This window comes from Amphiura filiformis, chromosome 5 (assembly GCF_039555335.1).
Source record: "Amphiura filiformis chromosome 5, Afil_fr2py, whole genome shotgun sequence".
NCBI lineage: Eukaryota > Metazoa > Echinodermata > Ophiuroidea > Amphilepidida > Amphiuridae > Amphiura > Amphiura filiformis.
In genome coordinates this window covers 68,474,830-68,488,406 of record NC_092632.1, presented here as the reverse complement: position 1 = coordinate 68,488,406, position 13,577 = coordinate 68,474,830, and the positions used below count along the sequence as shown (strand labels likewise).

The 13,577-nt window shown below is 37.7% G+C and overlaps 2 protein-coding genes across 2 annotated transcripts in view; one reads left to right on the top strand and one right to left on the bottom strand.

Annotated features, from left to right (window-relative positions):
- Positions 1 to 266: 266 nt before the first annotated feature.
- Positions 267 to 8,716, bottom strand: LOC140153607 (uncharacterized). The gene is made up of 4 exons (XM_072176394.1): positions 8,206 to 8,716; positions 5,445 to 5,495; positions 2,292 to 3,305; positions 267 to 1,520 (listed from the first exon to the last, which is right to left on the bottom strand). Exons 1-4 carry the CDS (start codon positions 8,602 to 8,604, stop codon positions 1,446 to 1,448), a joined length of 1,539 nt encoding a protein of 512 aa, XP_072032495.1. The 5' UTR covers positions 8,605 to 8,716; the 3' UTR covers positions 267 to 1,445.
- A 745-nt stretch (positions 8,717 to 9,461) lies between these two features.
- The window catches only part of LOC140153610 (tRNA pseudouridine synthase Pus10-like), a 44,559-nt gene continuing 40,443 nt past the window's right edge, over positions 9,462 to 13,577 (top strand). Inside the window, exon 1 of the mRNA XM_072176397.1 lies at positions 9,462 to 9,628. Within this exon, the coding sequence (XP_072032498.1) occupies positions 9,623 to 9,628 (6 nt within the window). The 5' untranslated portion in view covers positions 9,462 to 9,622. The remainder of the gene's footprint in view (positions 9,629 to 13,577) is intronic.

Below are 13,577 nucleotides of genomic sequence, written 5' to 3'. Positions count from 1 at the left end.
TATTTGCATGTTTCCAAGAATCTGAAAGTGGGCCCCTATTTATACCAATTTTCAAAATTTGACCCATTTATACCAGAAGACCAAATATTTGGCCAAATTCAACAGTTTCAGTAAAGTTTTACCAAATTTCAAAAGAATTTTGGGATCTAGTTAGGTGAAATTGTGGCATTTTTTTTTTTTTTTTAAATTGAAAAAAAAACACCCATTTTGTTACCAAAATCTCTAGGTCAATTGTCTTCTTTTTATTAATTTTTATTACTTTTTTTAAACAAACGTCTGCGACCCCCTGATTTGGTGTTTGTGATGCACTTTTAGGTCACGACCCAGTTTGGGAAGCCATTACCTAACAGGCATCTTTGTAGTTCTCAGCAAGAAATGTACATGTAATGTATGATGTTTACTCACAACATCTAACAATGCATGTTAACTTAAGGGGGTACTACACACTACACCCCTGCTGGCCAATTTTGTGCCAATTTTTGCATTTTTCTCAAAAATTATAGCGCATTGGGTGGGGACAAGTAAGATATGTATATTATAGGGGCAAGGACTACAACTACTGCACTGAAAATTCAGCAACTCAAGGCAAATAGTTATTGGATTTATTGATCAAATATTGGTTTTCCCTCGTTTTTGACTGTAACTCCACAACTGTTGTCTGTGCTGAAATAAAATTTCCAGTACAGTAGTTGTAGTCCTTGCCCCTATAATATACATATCTTACTTGTCACCAATGCGCTGTAATTTGTGAGAAAAATGCAAAAATTGGCACAAAATTGGGCAGGGGTGTAGTACCCCCTTAACATAGCAAATATTCCATGTGATTTACATTGGGCTATTTCATTTAAAATCCACACTACCCATGTGAAAGATTTTGGAAATATGTTCCACAGAGGGAGTATGAATTTTAAATAAAATTAACACATTAGGCAGCTCCATTTGAATTTCATAAACCCTTAAAGAAAGATTCAAACTGAATCTTCCACAGATAGAGGGTGAGTTTAAAATGGAGCTGCCTAATGTGTTCATTCCATTTGAAATTCATACTGTAGGATGATCAGGGACTGCCTTTTGAGGAGAACAAGAGCAATCGATCTCTACTGCTCTCCTTACATCTGATATAGGAGAGTGATTTTTAGCTATCCTTAGTTGACCATTCTCTCCTTACATTTTATTGTAAATGCTCTAAACAGCTCTCCTTGAAGGCTAAGAGCAATTTAATGCTCTCCTGCAAATTCCAAAAGACAGTCCCTGGATGATGTGAATCAGGGCTCGAATTTCAAGGCCATCAACAAATCTTAACAAAGGCACCAATGCCATTTGGTGCTGAAGAATGCTTTGAAACTTGAAGCAGTCCTGAGGCATCCATGCCTAGACTAAGGGCACCAGAGGCCATGACGGCCTTGGGTTAATTTGAGCCCTGATGTGAGCATATTCTTTGATGTTTACCACTCCATGAGGAAATCAAATGCCATATCACCGCCTGCTCCTCCGGATGTACCAGTCTTGTCTCCTGAGGCCTACAGAATAACAAGCATAGCAAAATTTGAGCATATTAGTATAGGAACACAAAATCTGAAACCTCACAGTATCTTATACCGGGGGTACCCAAAATTCATGAACACTGTCAAAAAAAGTATGGACAGTGTAAGTGATTTTGTAGTGTAAATCTTGGCGCATTTTATGCAAAAAGTTATCTTGTGCTTTTTAAAACCACAATTCAGTAGGTTTGACCATACAGGTATGCCGTATGAGTTCCTAGAAAGATCCATTTTTGGGACTGCACAGCTAAAAAACTGAATTTTATTCAGCTTAGTTTAAAAAACCTCAAAATCACTCAACCCTCTCATTTATGACTTTTTCCAAGCAATTTTTAAAGCAAAGAAAGACCTTTTGATTTTGATGGTGTGCCGCTCTGAAAGACCACATTTTAATGACACATCTGTGTGTATACTCAAAAATATATGAGATAATCAACTATCAGCACATTGTAGTTTTAAGTTGCGGCTACCGATAATACATTGTAGTTGAGCCTATAACTTAAGCTGACTTAGCATTCAACTCTACTTGGTCTGATCAGTGGTGGCACCAGGATTAATTTCTGGGTGGGGAGAATTGGGGGGGAAAGTGAATTTCAGGGGGGAAAATTGACATATTTTGTGCAAAATTATCGCAAAAAGTAGACATTTACATAATTTTAGGTGTTTTTCCTCAAAAGTGGGGGAGAGAAAATGCTCCCTCTTGCCCCCTAGCACCATCACTGGGTCTAATGTATGTGTCCATGCACTCACCTTTGTGTCCTTCTCTTCCTCTTTTACTTGCAATGTTATATTATCATGAGAAGTTGATGAAGGTATCCCCTCCTTTGCAGCAGCATGTGGCACAGTTTGAGGAAGCAGTTTCTCTCTGTCAACCTGCTTTGCACCAGCTTGACGTCTTGGAGAGTGACTTGCAGATGCTTTCTCGCTCTTCGACTTTGATGGCTCTGGAGGCGGACTCATGGCGGGTCTGGGTCTACCACCCCCTTGTTGCTTGGGAGGTGGTGGTTGCACTTTCGGTTTTGTAAGTTCCATTTTAGGTTTAGGTGGCTCCATTTTAGGTTTAGGTGGCTCCATTTTGGGCTTGCTTATTTTGGGCTGCTTAGGGGGCTCCATTGAGGGTCTAACCCTGTCAATGCTTTGTGTTGGAGCCCTGTCAATGCATTGTGTTGGAGGTTCCTGATCGGGGGAGTATCTTGGAGGCTCGCTATACTTGGGCGGTTGATGTGACTGTGATTTATGATACATAGGTGGATCGGTGTATTTAGGAATGTCTCTTGGCTTAGGTCCAGGTCCTGGAGGAGCCATCTTGGGTTTGCTGACCTTCTTCTTATAACTATTCTCAGAAGGTTTACGTCTGGATTCCTTTGGTGTCGATGACCCACTGCTAGTGCTACTATCAATAGCCGGCTCTCCAGCATGTACATGTTTGCTCCCAATTTGTCCGATATGCTGGTAATCCTTGTCATCTTTTTTCCCAGCTGCTGATCCGCTCGCAGACACAGCTTCGTCAAAAGCAAGTCTTTCTTCCAGTGAAGCCAGCAGGTTATTACCAAAGCTGCGCCTCTTGGTGACATCTTTCATTGCCATGACAGAGGTAATATCGTCTCCTCCTGCTCCATTTCCTCCAACTATTCTCTTCTTGGGTGATGGGAATAATAATCCTGAGCCATTTGAGTCTACTGATTCTGCATTTAGGGATTCATGCCTGGGGGTGCTCTTGCTTGATGAAGATTCTCCACTGAAGATAGACAGCTCCTGTTGACACTATAATGATAACCACAATAAACTTTATTAATATACGTCAAATAAATTTCATGCTACACTCACTCCTCATCAGTCCCATATATATATACTTAGATTCTCTATGAAATCGGAGGATGGAGGTCGGTGTGTAAGGACAGGGAAAATGTGTGATGCGCAAAAAAACACCGAACATTGCGCATTTTAGGCACAATCGCACATTTTACGTCCGACCGTGAATTAAAAAATTTGCCTAAAATAACCACTTTTCAAGTTTTCTCATTTTCCAAAAACCTGAAGTTTTCACTAAAATCAAAGAATCCATAATGATCTGCAATGCAATCCATGTTCAAAAAAAGTATAGAAAATAATTTTTTTAAATATTGCATATATTTGAACTTTTTGGGGAGAAAAATCACACATTTTGGTAAAATTGACGCAAATTGTGCATTTTCAAAAACGGGCGCATTTTCCCTGTGCTTATCGGTGTGCAATCAGGTGAGGGTAGCATGATAGCATGTCACCATATGAGGCCGGAGTCTTCTAAACTCCTCAAAAAAAGTTTGGAAACTTTCAAAAACGGTTGTATATCAGAAAATTTTGAAATCTATCTCCATATTGTTTCATACCAGCGAAAACATTGTTCTTTTCTGTCAACAATGATACCTCATTTGTGACGATAGCTTATTCCACGGCTGAGTAACTTGCTTTGAAAGCCAGAGAGGTCTCAAAGAAAATGTGCGAAACTGACCATTATCTCCGCTCATCTTATTGCTCTGAATGAATGAACAAGTGGTTTAATGCATGAATAAAAGAATGAATGAAAACTTGTTTGCAGTACATCGTGTTGAATGAAAAGTGCTAGGATGGGATACGCAGTTCTACTACTTGTGGATTCAAACAGATCAACGCAAGTCAACCTATCTTGCTGGTCACTTCTTCATAGTGGTCATTTGCAAGACATTTCTAAGCAAACATGGTTCGATTACCAAACCTGGATAAGGCTCGCGCTATTGGTCAGCTTGAGGCTGGAATACCTCAGAATCACGGCAACATTTGGATTTTCCTGCAGTATGATCCCCAAGCTAGTCAAGTTCCGTCAGACCGGAGATGTCAAAGACAGACCATCCAAGAAAAACAACGGTTGCAGAAGACCGATGCACGTGAGACTGACAGTAAAAAACCGTTTTATGAAACAGTGTGGTATTCCTTATTCATGTTTACTGATGCAAATGGCGCAGACAATGACAGATTTGGCACATTTTGTTTGAGACCTCCTTGTCTTTCAAAGACTGTTACTCAACAATAAAATACGTTATGGTCACAAATTTGGTGTCATTTTTGACAGGAAAGATCAACGCTTGTATTGATATGAAATAATATGGAAATAGATTTCAAATTTTTCTGATATAAAGCCGTTTTGGTAACTTTCCAAACTTTTTTTTGAGGAGTTTACATTCCCTTGAAGATGTTGACTTCTGGGGGCAATGTGAGATAATTTTGGGTATAGTGGGACAGAAAGCTGTGTTATGGTATTACTGAAAACCCAATTCACAAAGTGTCTATATATCTACATTTTTTTGTATAATTCTGCAAAACGTTTAAAATTGGTTTGGCGGTAACAATGAGGGATAAACTACTGTATATATTGCAGGGCTCAAATCTGACGCAAACTGGTTCACATAAAGGTTTGTGCTGGTATACAATTACAAATTAAGATCTAATGATTAATTGGATTGATCATGACTACAGAATCCCACATGATGATACCTACATTAATTTAATGCATCAAGTGTCTTACAGGGAAAGAGGATTTTGTTTTTAAATTTTGTAACTTTTAAATTGTAATACAAAATATGGTGTGCTAAAATAATATAAATTTCCACTAAACCAGAAACATGGCACAATTGTGTTTTTTGATAAATGGTGTCTACATTGTATGTCATTAACTGAGAAATAGGGGCTTTAACAATTAAGTAAACCAGCAATTAATTTAATTCTAAATGGCTTTTCTTGATGCTTTTGGGCTTTGGTGAAAACAGAGTATTTCATTCAAAATCACTGGAAAACCATTTGACAAATTTTATTTTGACAAATTTGATCTTGAAATAAGGTCAACCGGTTTTGGGCAAATTCAAATCATTATTGTTTACATTACGATACCTTTGTTTCCCATGAGAATGGTCCTGAGAATTCATCTTTCCACGTTAAATGCTAAAAGAAAAGAAAAATGAAGAAGAAATTAAAACACAAGCTATTTTATTGGTATTTTAAAAGAATGTTTTTTAAAAAGTAACATAAAAACATTAAAATTCACATGTATACATTTTTATCTAAGTGTTAATTAGTGCTAGTAATAGTCAATAGCGTTTACACACAAAGCAGTCATCTAGAGAGTTTACACACAAATCGGTCAAAACGATGCCTTAATTAATGTGTCATATCTAGAAAAGCGTAATTCTTGGTGTCTCAAAATTCACATGTATACATTGCATTCAATAACACATTCATTGTAACCAAAGAGCTACATGTAACTAAATCATTAATCATTGAAGTGCCAATTGATTAATCACCTTTTTTCCATTATTTAATTCACATGATTTTGGCCACCCTGTATATTTTTACGAGAGATTATTGGAACTTGAGGCTGTTTTTTTTTTCTGAAAGCCCTACCCTGCCTTCTTGTTTAATGAAATACTTTCATAGAAAAAATAACAGGGGGTTGTTAAATCTAGGGAAAAAATGTGATTTTTTTTAATGTTACACCCTGTATAGTTCATATACGAGTAACATGGACTGGTAACCAAAAATTGACTGTTTTTTCACGAAAATACATCAATTTGGAGCATCAAAGTTCAATATGGTAATGAGAAAAATTATACTACACTGAAATTTCAGTGAATCAATACAAGCGGTTCAGTAAATATGAGAGGAAATGAGGTACATCCTAGCGGTACCTCATTTTCTATCACAAGTATCGAACCGCTTGTCTTGGGTCACTGAAATTCCAGTGTAGTAATTGAATTCCTTGCCCCTATAATATACATAATTTTTGTTACCAGGGTGTTTATTAGTTTTTTCACGAAAATACATCAATTTGGAGCATCAAAGTTCAATACATGTATGGTAATGAGAAAAATTATAGGATACCGGTAATAAAAACTCATCAACAATGATAAAAATGGGGGGGGGGGATGTGGTAACAAAGTCATCACTTGGTACCCCAGGGATTCCAACCTTTGACCCCTCGCATGCCAAGCCCACGATCACCCACGGGTATATCTCATCGCATCACCTGGGATTCATGCATGCGCAGTGCAGTGGTTTATCTTCGTTGTATTCTTGATTACTTTTTATGATGAATTTATCTGTTATATGGTGGTCTTTAAATAATCATTGTTTACATGGGAATAATTCCCTAGCCATTGATGCTCTTTTGGACAATAGAATATTATGGTCTTCTGGTATTAAGAAAATTCTTGCTAGTATAGATAGATTAGATATTTGGGATAAACCAAACATATTAACTAAGCACAATTTTCATGTTAATATTCTTTCCAATCTTCAATCCAATTATGAAGTTCAATGTTTAGATTTTATGTGTCAACATCAGCCTAAACTTCGTTCTTATTGTTGTTTGTTCAAAACAAATTTTCATTGTGAGAATTATGTTCTTATGTTTCATCGCGCATTTAGATCAAATTTCAGTAGATTCAGGCTCAGTGCTCACTCTTTGATGATTGAAAAGGGCCATTTAATACCTAAACTAGATCCTCATAAGAGAATTTGTCATCTATGTACTTTAAATATGATTGAGGATGAATTTCATGTTATTATTAAATGCCCATTTTATGATACTTTGCGTAGAGATATGTTGACAATTTTAACTGATATGTATGATAACTTTGATAATCTGACTGACGATGTTAAATTTATAAAAATAATGAGTGTCACAGATTTTGATAGTATAAAACCTGTTCTTACTTTTGTAAACTCTGCTTTTCAAGCACGTAGTAACCTAGATGTTTAATAGTTTAGTTTTATAATTTACTTATTCTCTTTTTAATTTTCTATATGTGTATCTTTTGTATAACTTGACTGTACCTATTTGTTTGGTGATGTCAATAAAATAACTTGAACTTGAACTATTCTGTGACTGTGGTAATTTTGTTTTGGGTGCGAGACGTTGACATTGGTACACCCAAGAACTTCTTAACATGTCTTTTCATCACAACAATTTTAGAAATAAAGTAAGGAAGCAAACCGGAAAAATAACAAAAATAATTGACAATCTCCAAAAATTGGTGAGCATTGGTGATACAGCATCATCCCCCACACCCCCCCCCCCCCAAAAAAAAGTTGAGATTCTACCACTGGAAAACTCCATGCCAGGCTACATACATGTATACATACATGTACATGTAAATGTAATGCACATATTTCATCATGCAAAACTCGCAAACGTAAAATAGGAATCAACTGAAATTTTGAGAATATGTTCTTTTCACGGATATCTACTGAAAAATGTCATAAAAAGAGGATGCTAGAGACCGATCACTAAATACTTAAGTTAATTATTTTAATTGGCATTAAATCCATTACCGGTACCGGGTATTATTATTTTGTACTGTACCACTATTTTACCATAATATTAAATTCGTGTACATCGTGGAACATTCAACTACGCTTGTTACTCTGTGACTAATCATGCTAACTACATGCGCGTACAACGCTACTCTACGCGTCCATATTAGTGAGGCTATCTGCGTACAACTGTACTACGCAGCCACAGCCACGCAAGAGTATGTTCCACGATGTACACAAATTTGATAATTTTTCTATAGTATTAAATGCCTATTTAACTAGTTGAATTGCCCTTCATAGTTCATGCCTACACTTATGACTTGCAAAATGCATTACGTACCTTTCCTTTGCCATTTGTATCACTATGATCTTCTTCTTCTCGATACTGAACAGTTTTTGTTCCTCCCTGCACCACCAGTCTTGGAAAACTTTTTTCACCAGGCTGTTTAGAATCAGTAATGCCAAGTTTTAATTCATATTTAAGCTTCAGACTGGCGTCTAGAAACCAATCATTCAACACACTATCCTTTTCACCTTGATTCAAGTGATCCCAATCAGTATGATGTTCTTGACATTGCTTCTTCTCTAATATGATTTTCTTGGCGAATGGATTGACAGATGAGAAGTAGTCATCTGCAATGTCTTCAATGGATTTCTCAACCCAATGCTGTCCACTTTCACGATGAGATGGAGACGATTCTGTCCCATTTTGGGTATTCTTTATAACCACTTCAGACATTTTGATCTATGTTTTCTGATACTCTATTAAAACCACAGAAGTTCAGAGACCAGCCTAAAACATTTGCTGTGGATGACTCACCGCCCTGTTTCTGTTTCTGTTTCCTTTGGCTTGTCACATCAAGGTCAAGCTGTCAATTTAATTTGACCTCCATCCTTTGTCAACGTATTTAACGAAGATATCATTGATGAGAAAAATCAAATCAAATACTGATTATCTGCAAAAAATATAATTTAAATTAAAATATATAATTTTCAAATTTAAAATAAGTTTTAAAATACTTTAATTTAGCTAGATTTAGGGGATTGTGGGATTATTTTCCCAGCAGAAAAAAGATAGAACGAGGCTGCGCGCAAAGCATTACTGGGAAAAACAAGAAAGCCGTACAGCTCAACACGTTTACGCATAAACTTTCGAGCTCTACATGTGCTATAATACAAATGTACATCATAGTTGTACGTATATTTAAGCTTACATGTAATTGTGTAAGTTGGTGTTGATAATTTACAGTATTTACGTTAACACAACATAGATATGGAGGTGAGTTTTGAAAATATAATTTAAGGCTCTGGCCAGTTGACGAGTTGTAGTAACTACAAATTTCGAACGTTTGAGGACTTCTTCTTCTTCCTTATAAGTGCCTCCCTCATATGTATGAGTATTATCGCACTGCGTACAGACAAGCTGTACCTATATTTTACTCTGGAACCTAGAGTAGATGAGTGTATTTTGAAGTACAGTCAACATGACCGGGATGATCCCCTGCTCTTTTCGAATAGCCTGTGACGTTCTTTAGCGTGCACACTACATTAAGATAGAAACGAGGCTGCGCGCAAAGAAAGCATTACTGGGAAAAACAAGAAAGCCGTACAGCTCAACACGTTTACGCATAAACTTTCGAGCTCTACATGTGCTATAATACAAATGTACATCATAGTTGTACGTATATTTAAGCTTACATGTAATTGTGTAAGTTGGTGTTGATAATTTACAGTATTTACGTTAACACAACATAGATATGGAGGTGAGTTTTGAAAATATAATTTAAGGCTCTGGCCAGTTGTAGTAACTACAAATTTCGAACGTTTGAGGACTTCTTCTTCTTCCTTATAAGTGCCTCCCTCATATGTATGAGTATTATCGCACTGCGTACAGACAAGCTGTACCTATTTTTTACTCTGGAACCTAGAGTAGATGAGTGTATTTTGAAGTACAGTCAACATGACCGGGATGATCCCCTGCTCTTTTCGAATAGCCTGTGACGTTCTTTAGCGTGCACACTACATTAATGTGAGAAAATATGCATGTACACGGGACCGACAGCTTAAAGTGCCCTCCGAAGCACTAAGCAAGTAGAGTGAAGTGTCTTGCTCAAAGACACAAAGAGCCTGACCTGGGATTCGAACCCTTGACCCTTGGGTTCACAGTCCTATGCCTTAACCGCTAGGCCACGCTCTCCTCTTGATCTCAAGTTGTAGAAGGCATGGAGCTATTATAAGATGGAGAGGAAATAGATTATGTAACGCATTGAAACCTTGTGCTGATTTGAAATCTGACAAGCTATTCATCGAAAGGTACCTTTTGTTTGGGACAAAGGGCTTCCGCCATTAAATCGGTAAGCTGACCCGACAGTGTATTAACGCTTTACCTAGCAGGCTACTGTCAATAAGTGATCAAATGAAAGTCGCGTGAAAGCGCTTAATGGAACGAAAAGTACCTATTGTTATACATAAACCCAAGGGTGTGATTGAGTAGCCGTAAGCACAAAAGGCACACATTAGCCGCTAATGCATATTTCTTTGTCACCCCACTGACATTAGGTGCTTCATTTAAATAAATTGAATGCGCTTGCTGAATGATTACGCATCAAGGCTGCCATGTGTCTGCATGTCAATAGTACAATAATGGTATTAAATATATACGTCCCAGGAGCTACGTATACATGTAACATAATAATAAGTATACCGGTATAGGCCTATATAAAAGTTGTTTTACAAATTGAGATTTTATTTTATTTTATTTTAAGAAGGGGAATATCATAATCAGTGGCGTACTGAAGGGGGCAGCTCTTTTGTGAGAGGTCTTGGGAGGGGATGAGGGTGGAGGAGGGGATATGAAGAATGAGAGGGGACTGGAGAAAGAGAGAAAGAGGAAGAAATAAAGATAAATAAATAAATAGACGTAAATAAATAGAAAGGTAAGGAAAATGATAGGAATGAGAGGGGACAAACGTAAGAGGGGATGGAGAAGTAAAGGGAGATAAGAAGAGGGAGTGATACTTTAGCAAGTACAGAGAAAGGAAAAGAAATGAATGACAAATAAATGTAGGCCTTTTATTATAATTATTATAGAAACTAAACACAGCCCCCCCCCCCCACACACACACATAGGCCTAACACTAACAGCACTATAGGCAGCCATTCGATGATGGCAATGCCTTTATGCGATACCTATTTAAAACGCCCAGTCAGATGTATTTTACACCTGCAAAGCACAAGTCACCCAATTTGAAAATTGGACGTTGAATGTACACTCTCATGAATATTGATTGGCAACATTTTCCAATATGTCAGCGCTCAAATCGGACACAATAGAACAATAGACCATTCAGTGCGTTGGTAGAAGGTGCCATAGGGTGTCTTGAATGTTAATTGTTTTATTATAAATGTCACAAAATATTAATATTGACAATAATTAACAACCTGTTTGACCTCTCCATATATTCATACATTGCTCACCTGTGTTTTCATATCAATTATCATATTCATTGTATTTTGTTGTGAAAAATTATTACAAATGTGTAATTTGCAGTCATTTTTTGGAGCAACGATTTCTTCGTACCGACGGCTAAGTGTGTATGTGAATGCACATTAAACACATACAAACACATACACAGTACCTGTTGGAACTCCCGGTCGGAGCCGGGAGTTTCAATTATTGGAACTGGGCTCTGGCACACTGACACTGCACTGAGACTGAATATAATTTTGGAAATATCCTTGTGAAATACAAAGTCAAGATTCACATTTGAAAATGTACAGCAAGCTATTACTACAGAAATATCACATATTCTGTCCAGGGTTGCCAAAAGATTTCAGCCCGATTCGTGGGTCAAATAATCGAAAAGTCGCCCAATTTTTCTCTTTACCATTGGTAGGCTTGTTGTTCGAAAATGTCTAACTTTCGTATGAACAACCGATAGCTTGTGATACGAAAGTTAGAACGTGGAAGGATTTGCGCTCATGTAACGTACCTTGTTTGGTACATGTACACGGTAAGTTGACATGTAGGTCCCAATATCATGCATATGAATAAAAACTTCTTCCTCAAGTTAATTATTGTCTCAAAAATATGAGGATATTATTCTTGACATATTACTAGTGACACCATGTGCTATATTCCTTCATCAATTCATCATCATGACTTTACTCACGAAAAACGTCATTTTGTGCCAATTTTTCTTGAGTGATCGCCACTCGCCAGACATCGCACAGTCCCCATTGTAAATAGGTGATCAACACATGTAGTGCTGGGCTCACATGTTCAAGAACCGGAAGGGTATCATCATCAGTTTGCAATGACAAGTCAACCTTTGCAAATCGGGAGATGGATTGATTTGCCCAGCACTGGATTTTCTCAAATCTTTAATCACCGACGCAGTTGGCAGTTATCAAAACATCTTTGATCAAGCAAGGTTGCAGAATTAAACGGACTCATAATATGGTCCGAATTTGTACTTCAGCGCCTGTGTTTCCGGTTAAAAGTAAGCAAACACTTCAGCTAAGATACATAAATGTTAGCCAAGCTAAATTGAAGCCAAACTGGACAATCTAAAAAATTGTTTTGCTGCGTTTTAAAACTGAAGACGCTACAATGACTGACCGTGTTATACTAGCAATCTCTATCTTCTATTCACACATTAACTATCGTGGTCGTCGTGGATAGTAGATAGATTTCTCGATCAATAGGCTTGATACTTGGTACTTGGTATTGGTAACCTCCAAAAATCTCCTTGCAGAAGTTTAAACTGGAGGCTCGCGAGGGTGGATTAGTTTTTGTTTAGAGTTGGGTCTTGCAGGAGAGATGACTTGAACTTGAAGGGGTCTGGTTCTGGTTGCGCAACAGTTGACTGCTGTTCAAAGTTAATGGTGCGCGGAAAAAATGAATTTGCATATACGTCGGTGGTTCGAGTCGGGATAACAAACTGGTTTGAGTGGCCTCTTCTGCAACGGTCTGATTTTGGCTCTGTGAATTTTTGGTAGTGTATGTCCAGAAGATCATTTTGCATTTTGTAAAATGATGTTAATCTGTGTGCTTCACGTCAGGTCTTCAGGGGCTCCCATTGAAGAGTGTTGAGCAGTTGGGTAACACTGGTATCTCTGCCATAAGTGTTGGTAACAAAAGGGGCGGCTTGTCGCTGAACTCTTTCCAAGTAGGCGATGTTTTTAGATGTGTAGGGATCCCATGATGCTGCAGCGTACTCCAGGTGAGGACGCACCAAAGTACAATACAACTTCTCTTTGACGGAGGAAGAGCAATGATGGAAATTTCTCCTGAGGAAATTTATGACGCCAATACCTCTGCCAGCAGCATAATGGGTCTGCTTGTTCCATCGGAGATCTTTTTCAATGTGGATACCTAGGTATTTGGTGTGGTTTGTTTCCTCTTATTTGACTCCAGTGATGCTATAAGAAGTGGTGCCTGGGCTTCTCTTCCTGGAAACACGCATTGTTTCACATTTAGTTGGGTTAAATTTCATTACCCAATCTTCAGACCACTGAACCATAGTATTAAGGTCTTCTTGGAGTGCATCTTCGTCGGCAGATGAATTTATAGGACGATAAAGGAGGCAGTTGTCTGCAAATAACCTGGTTGTACTTGAAACGCTATTGTGAATGTCGTTTATATGTAATAAGAAGAGATGAGGGCCTAGCACTGTGCCTTGCGGAGTCCCACTTAAAACAGGACGCCAT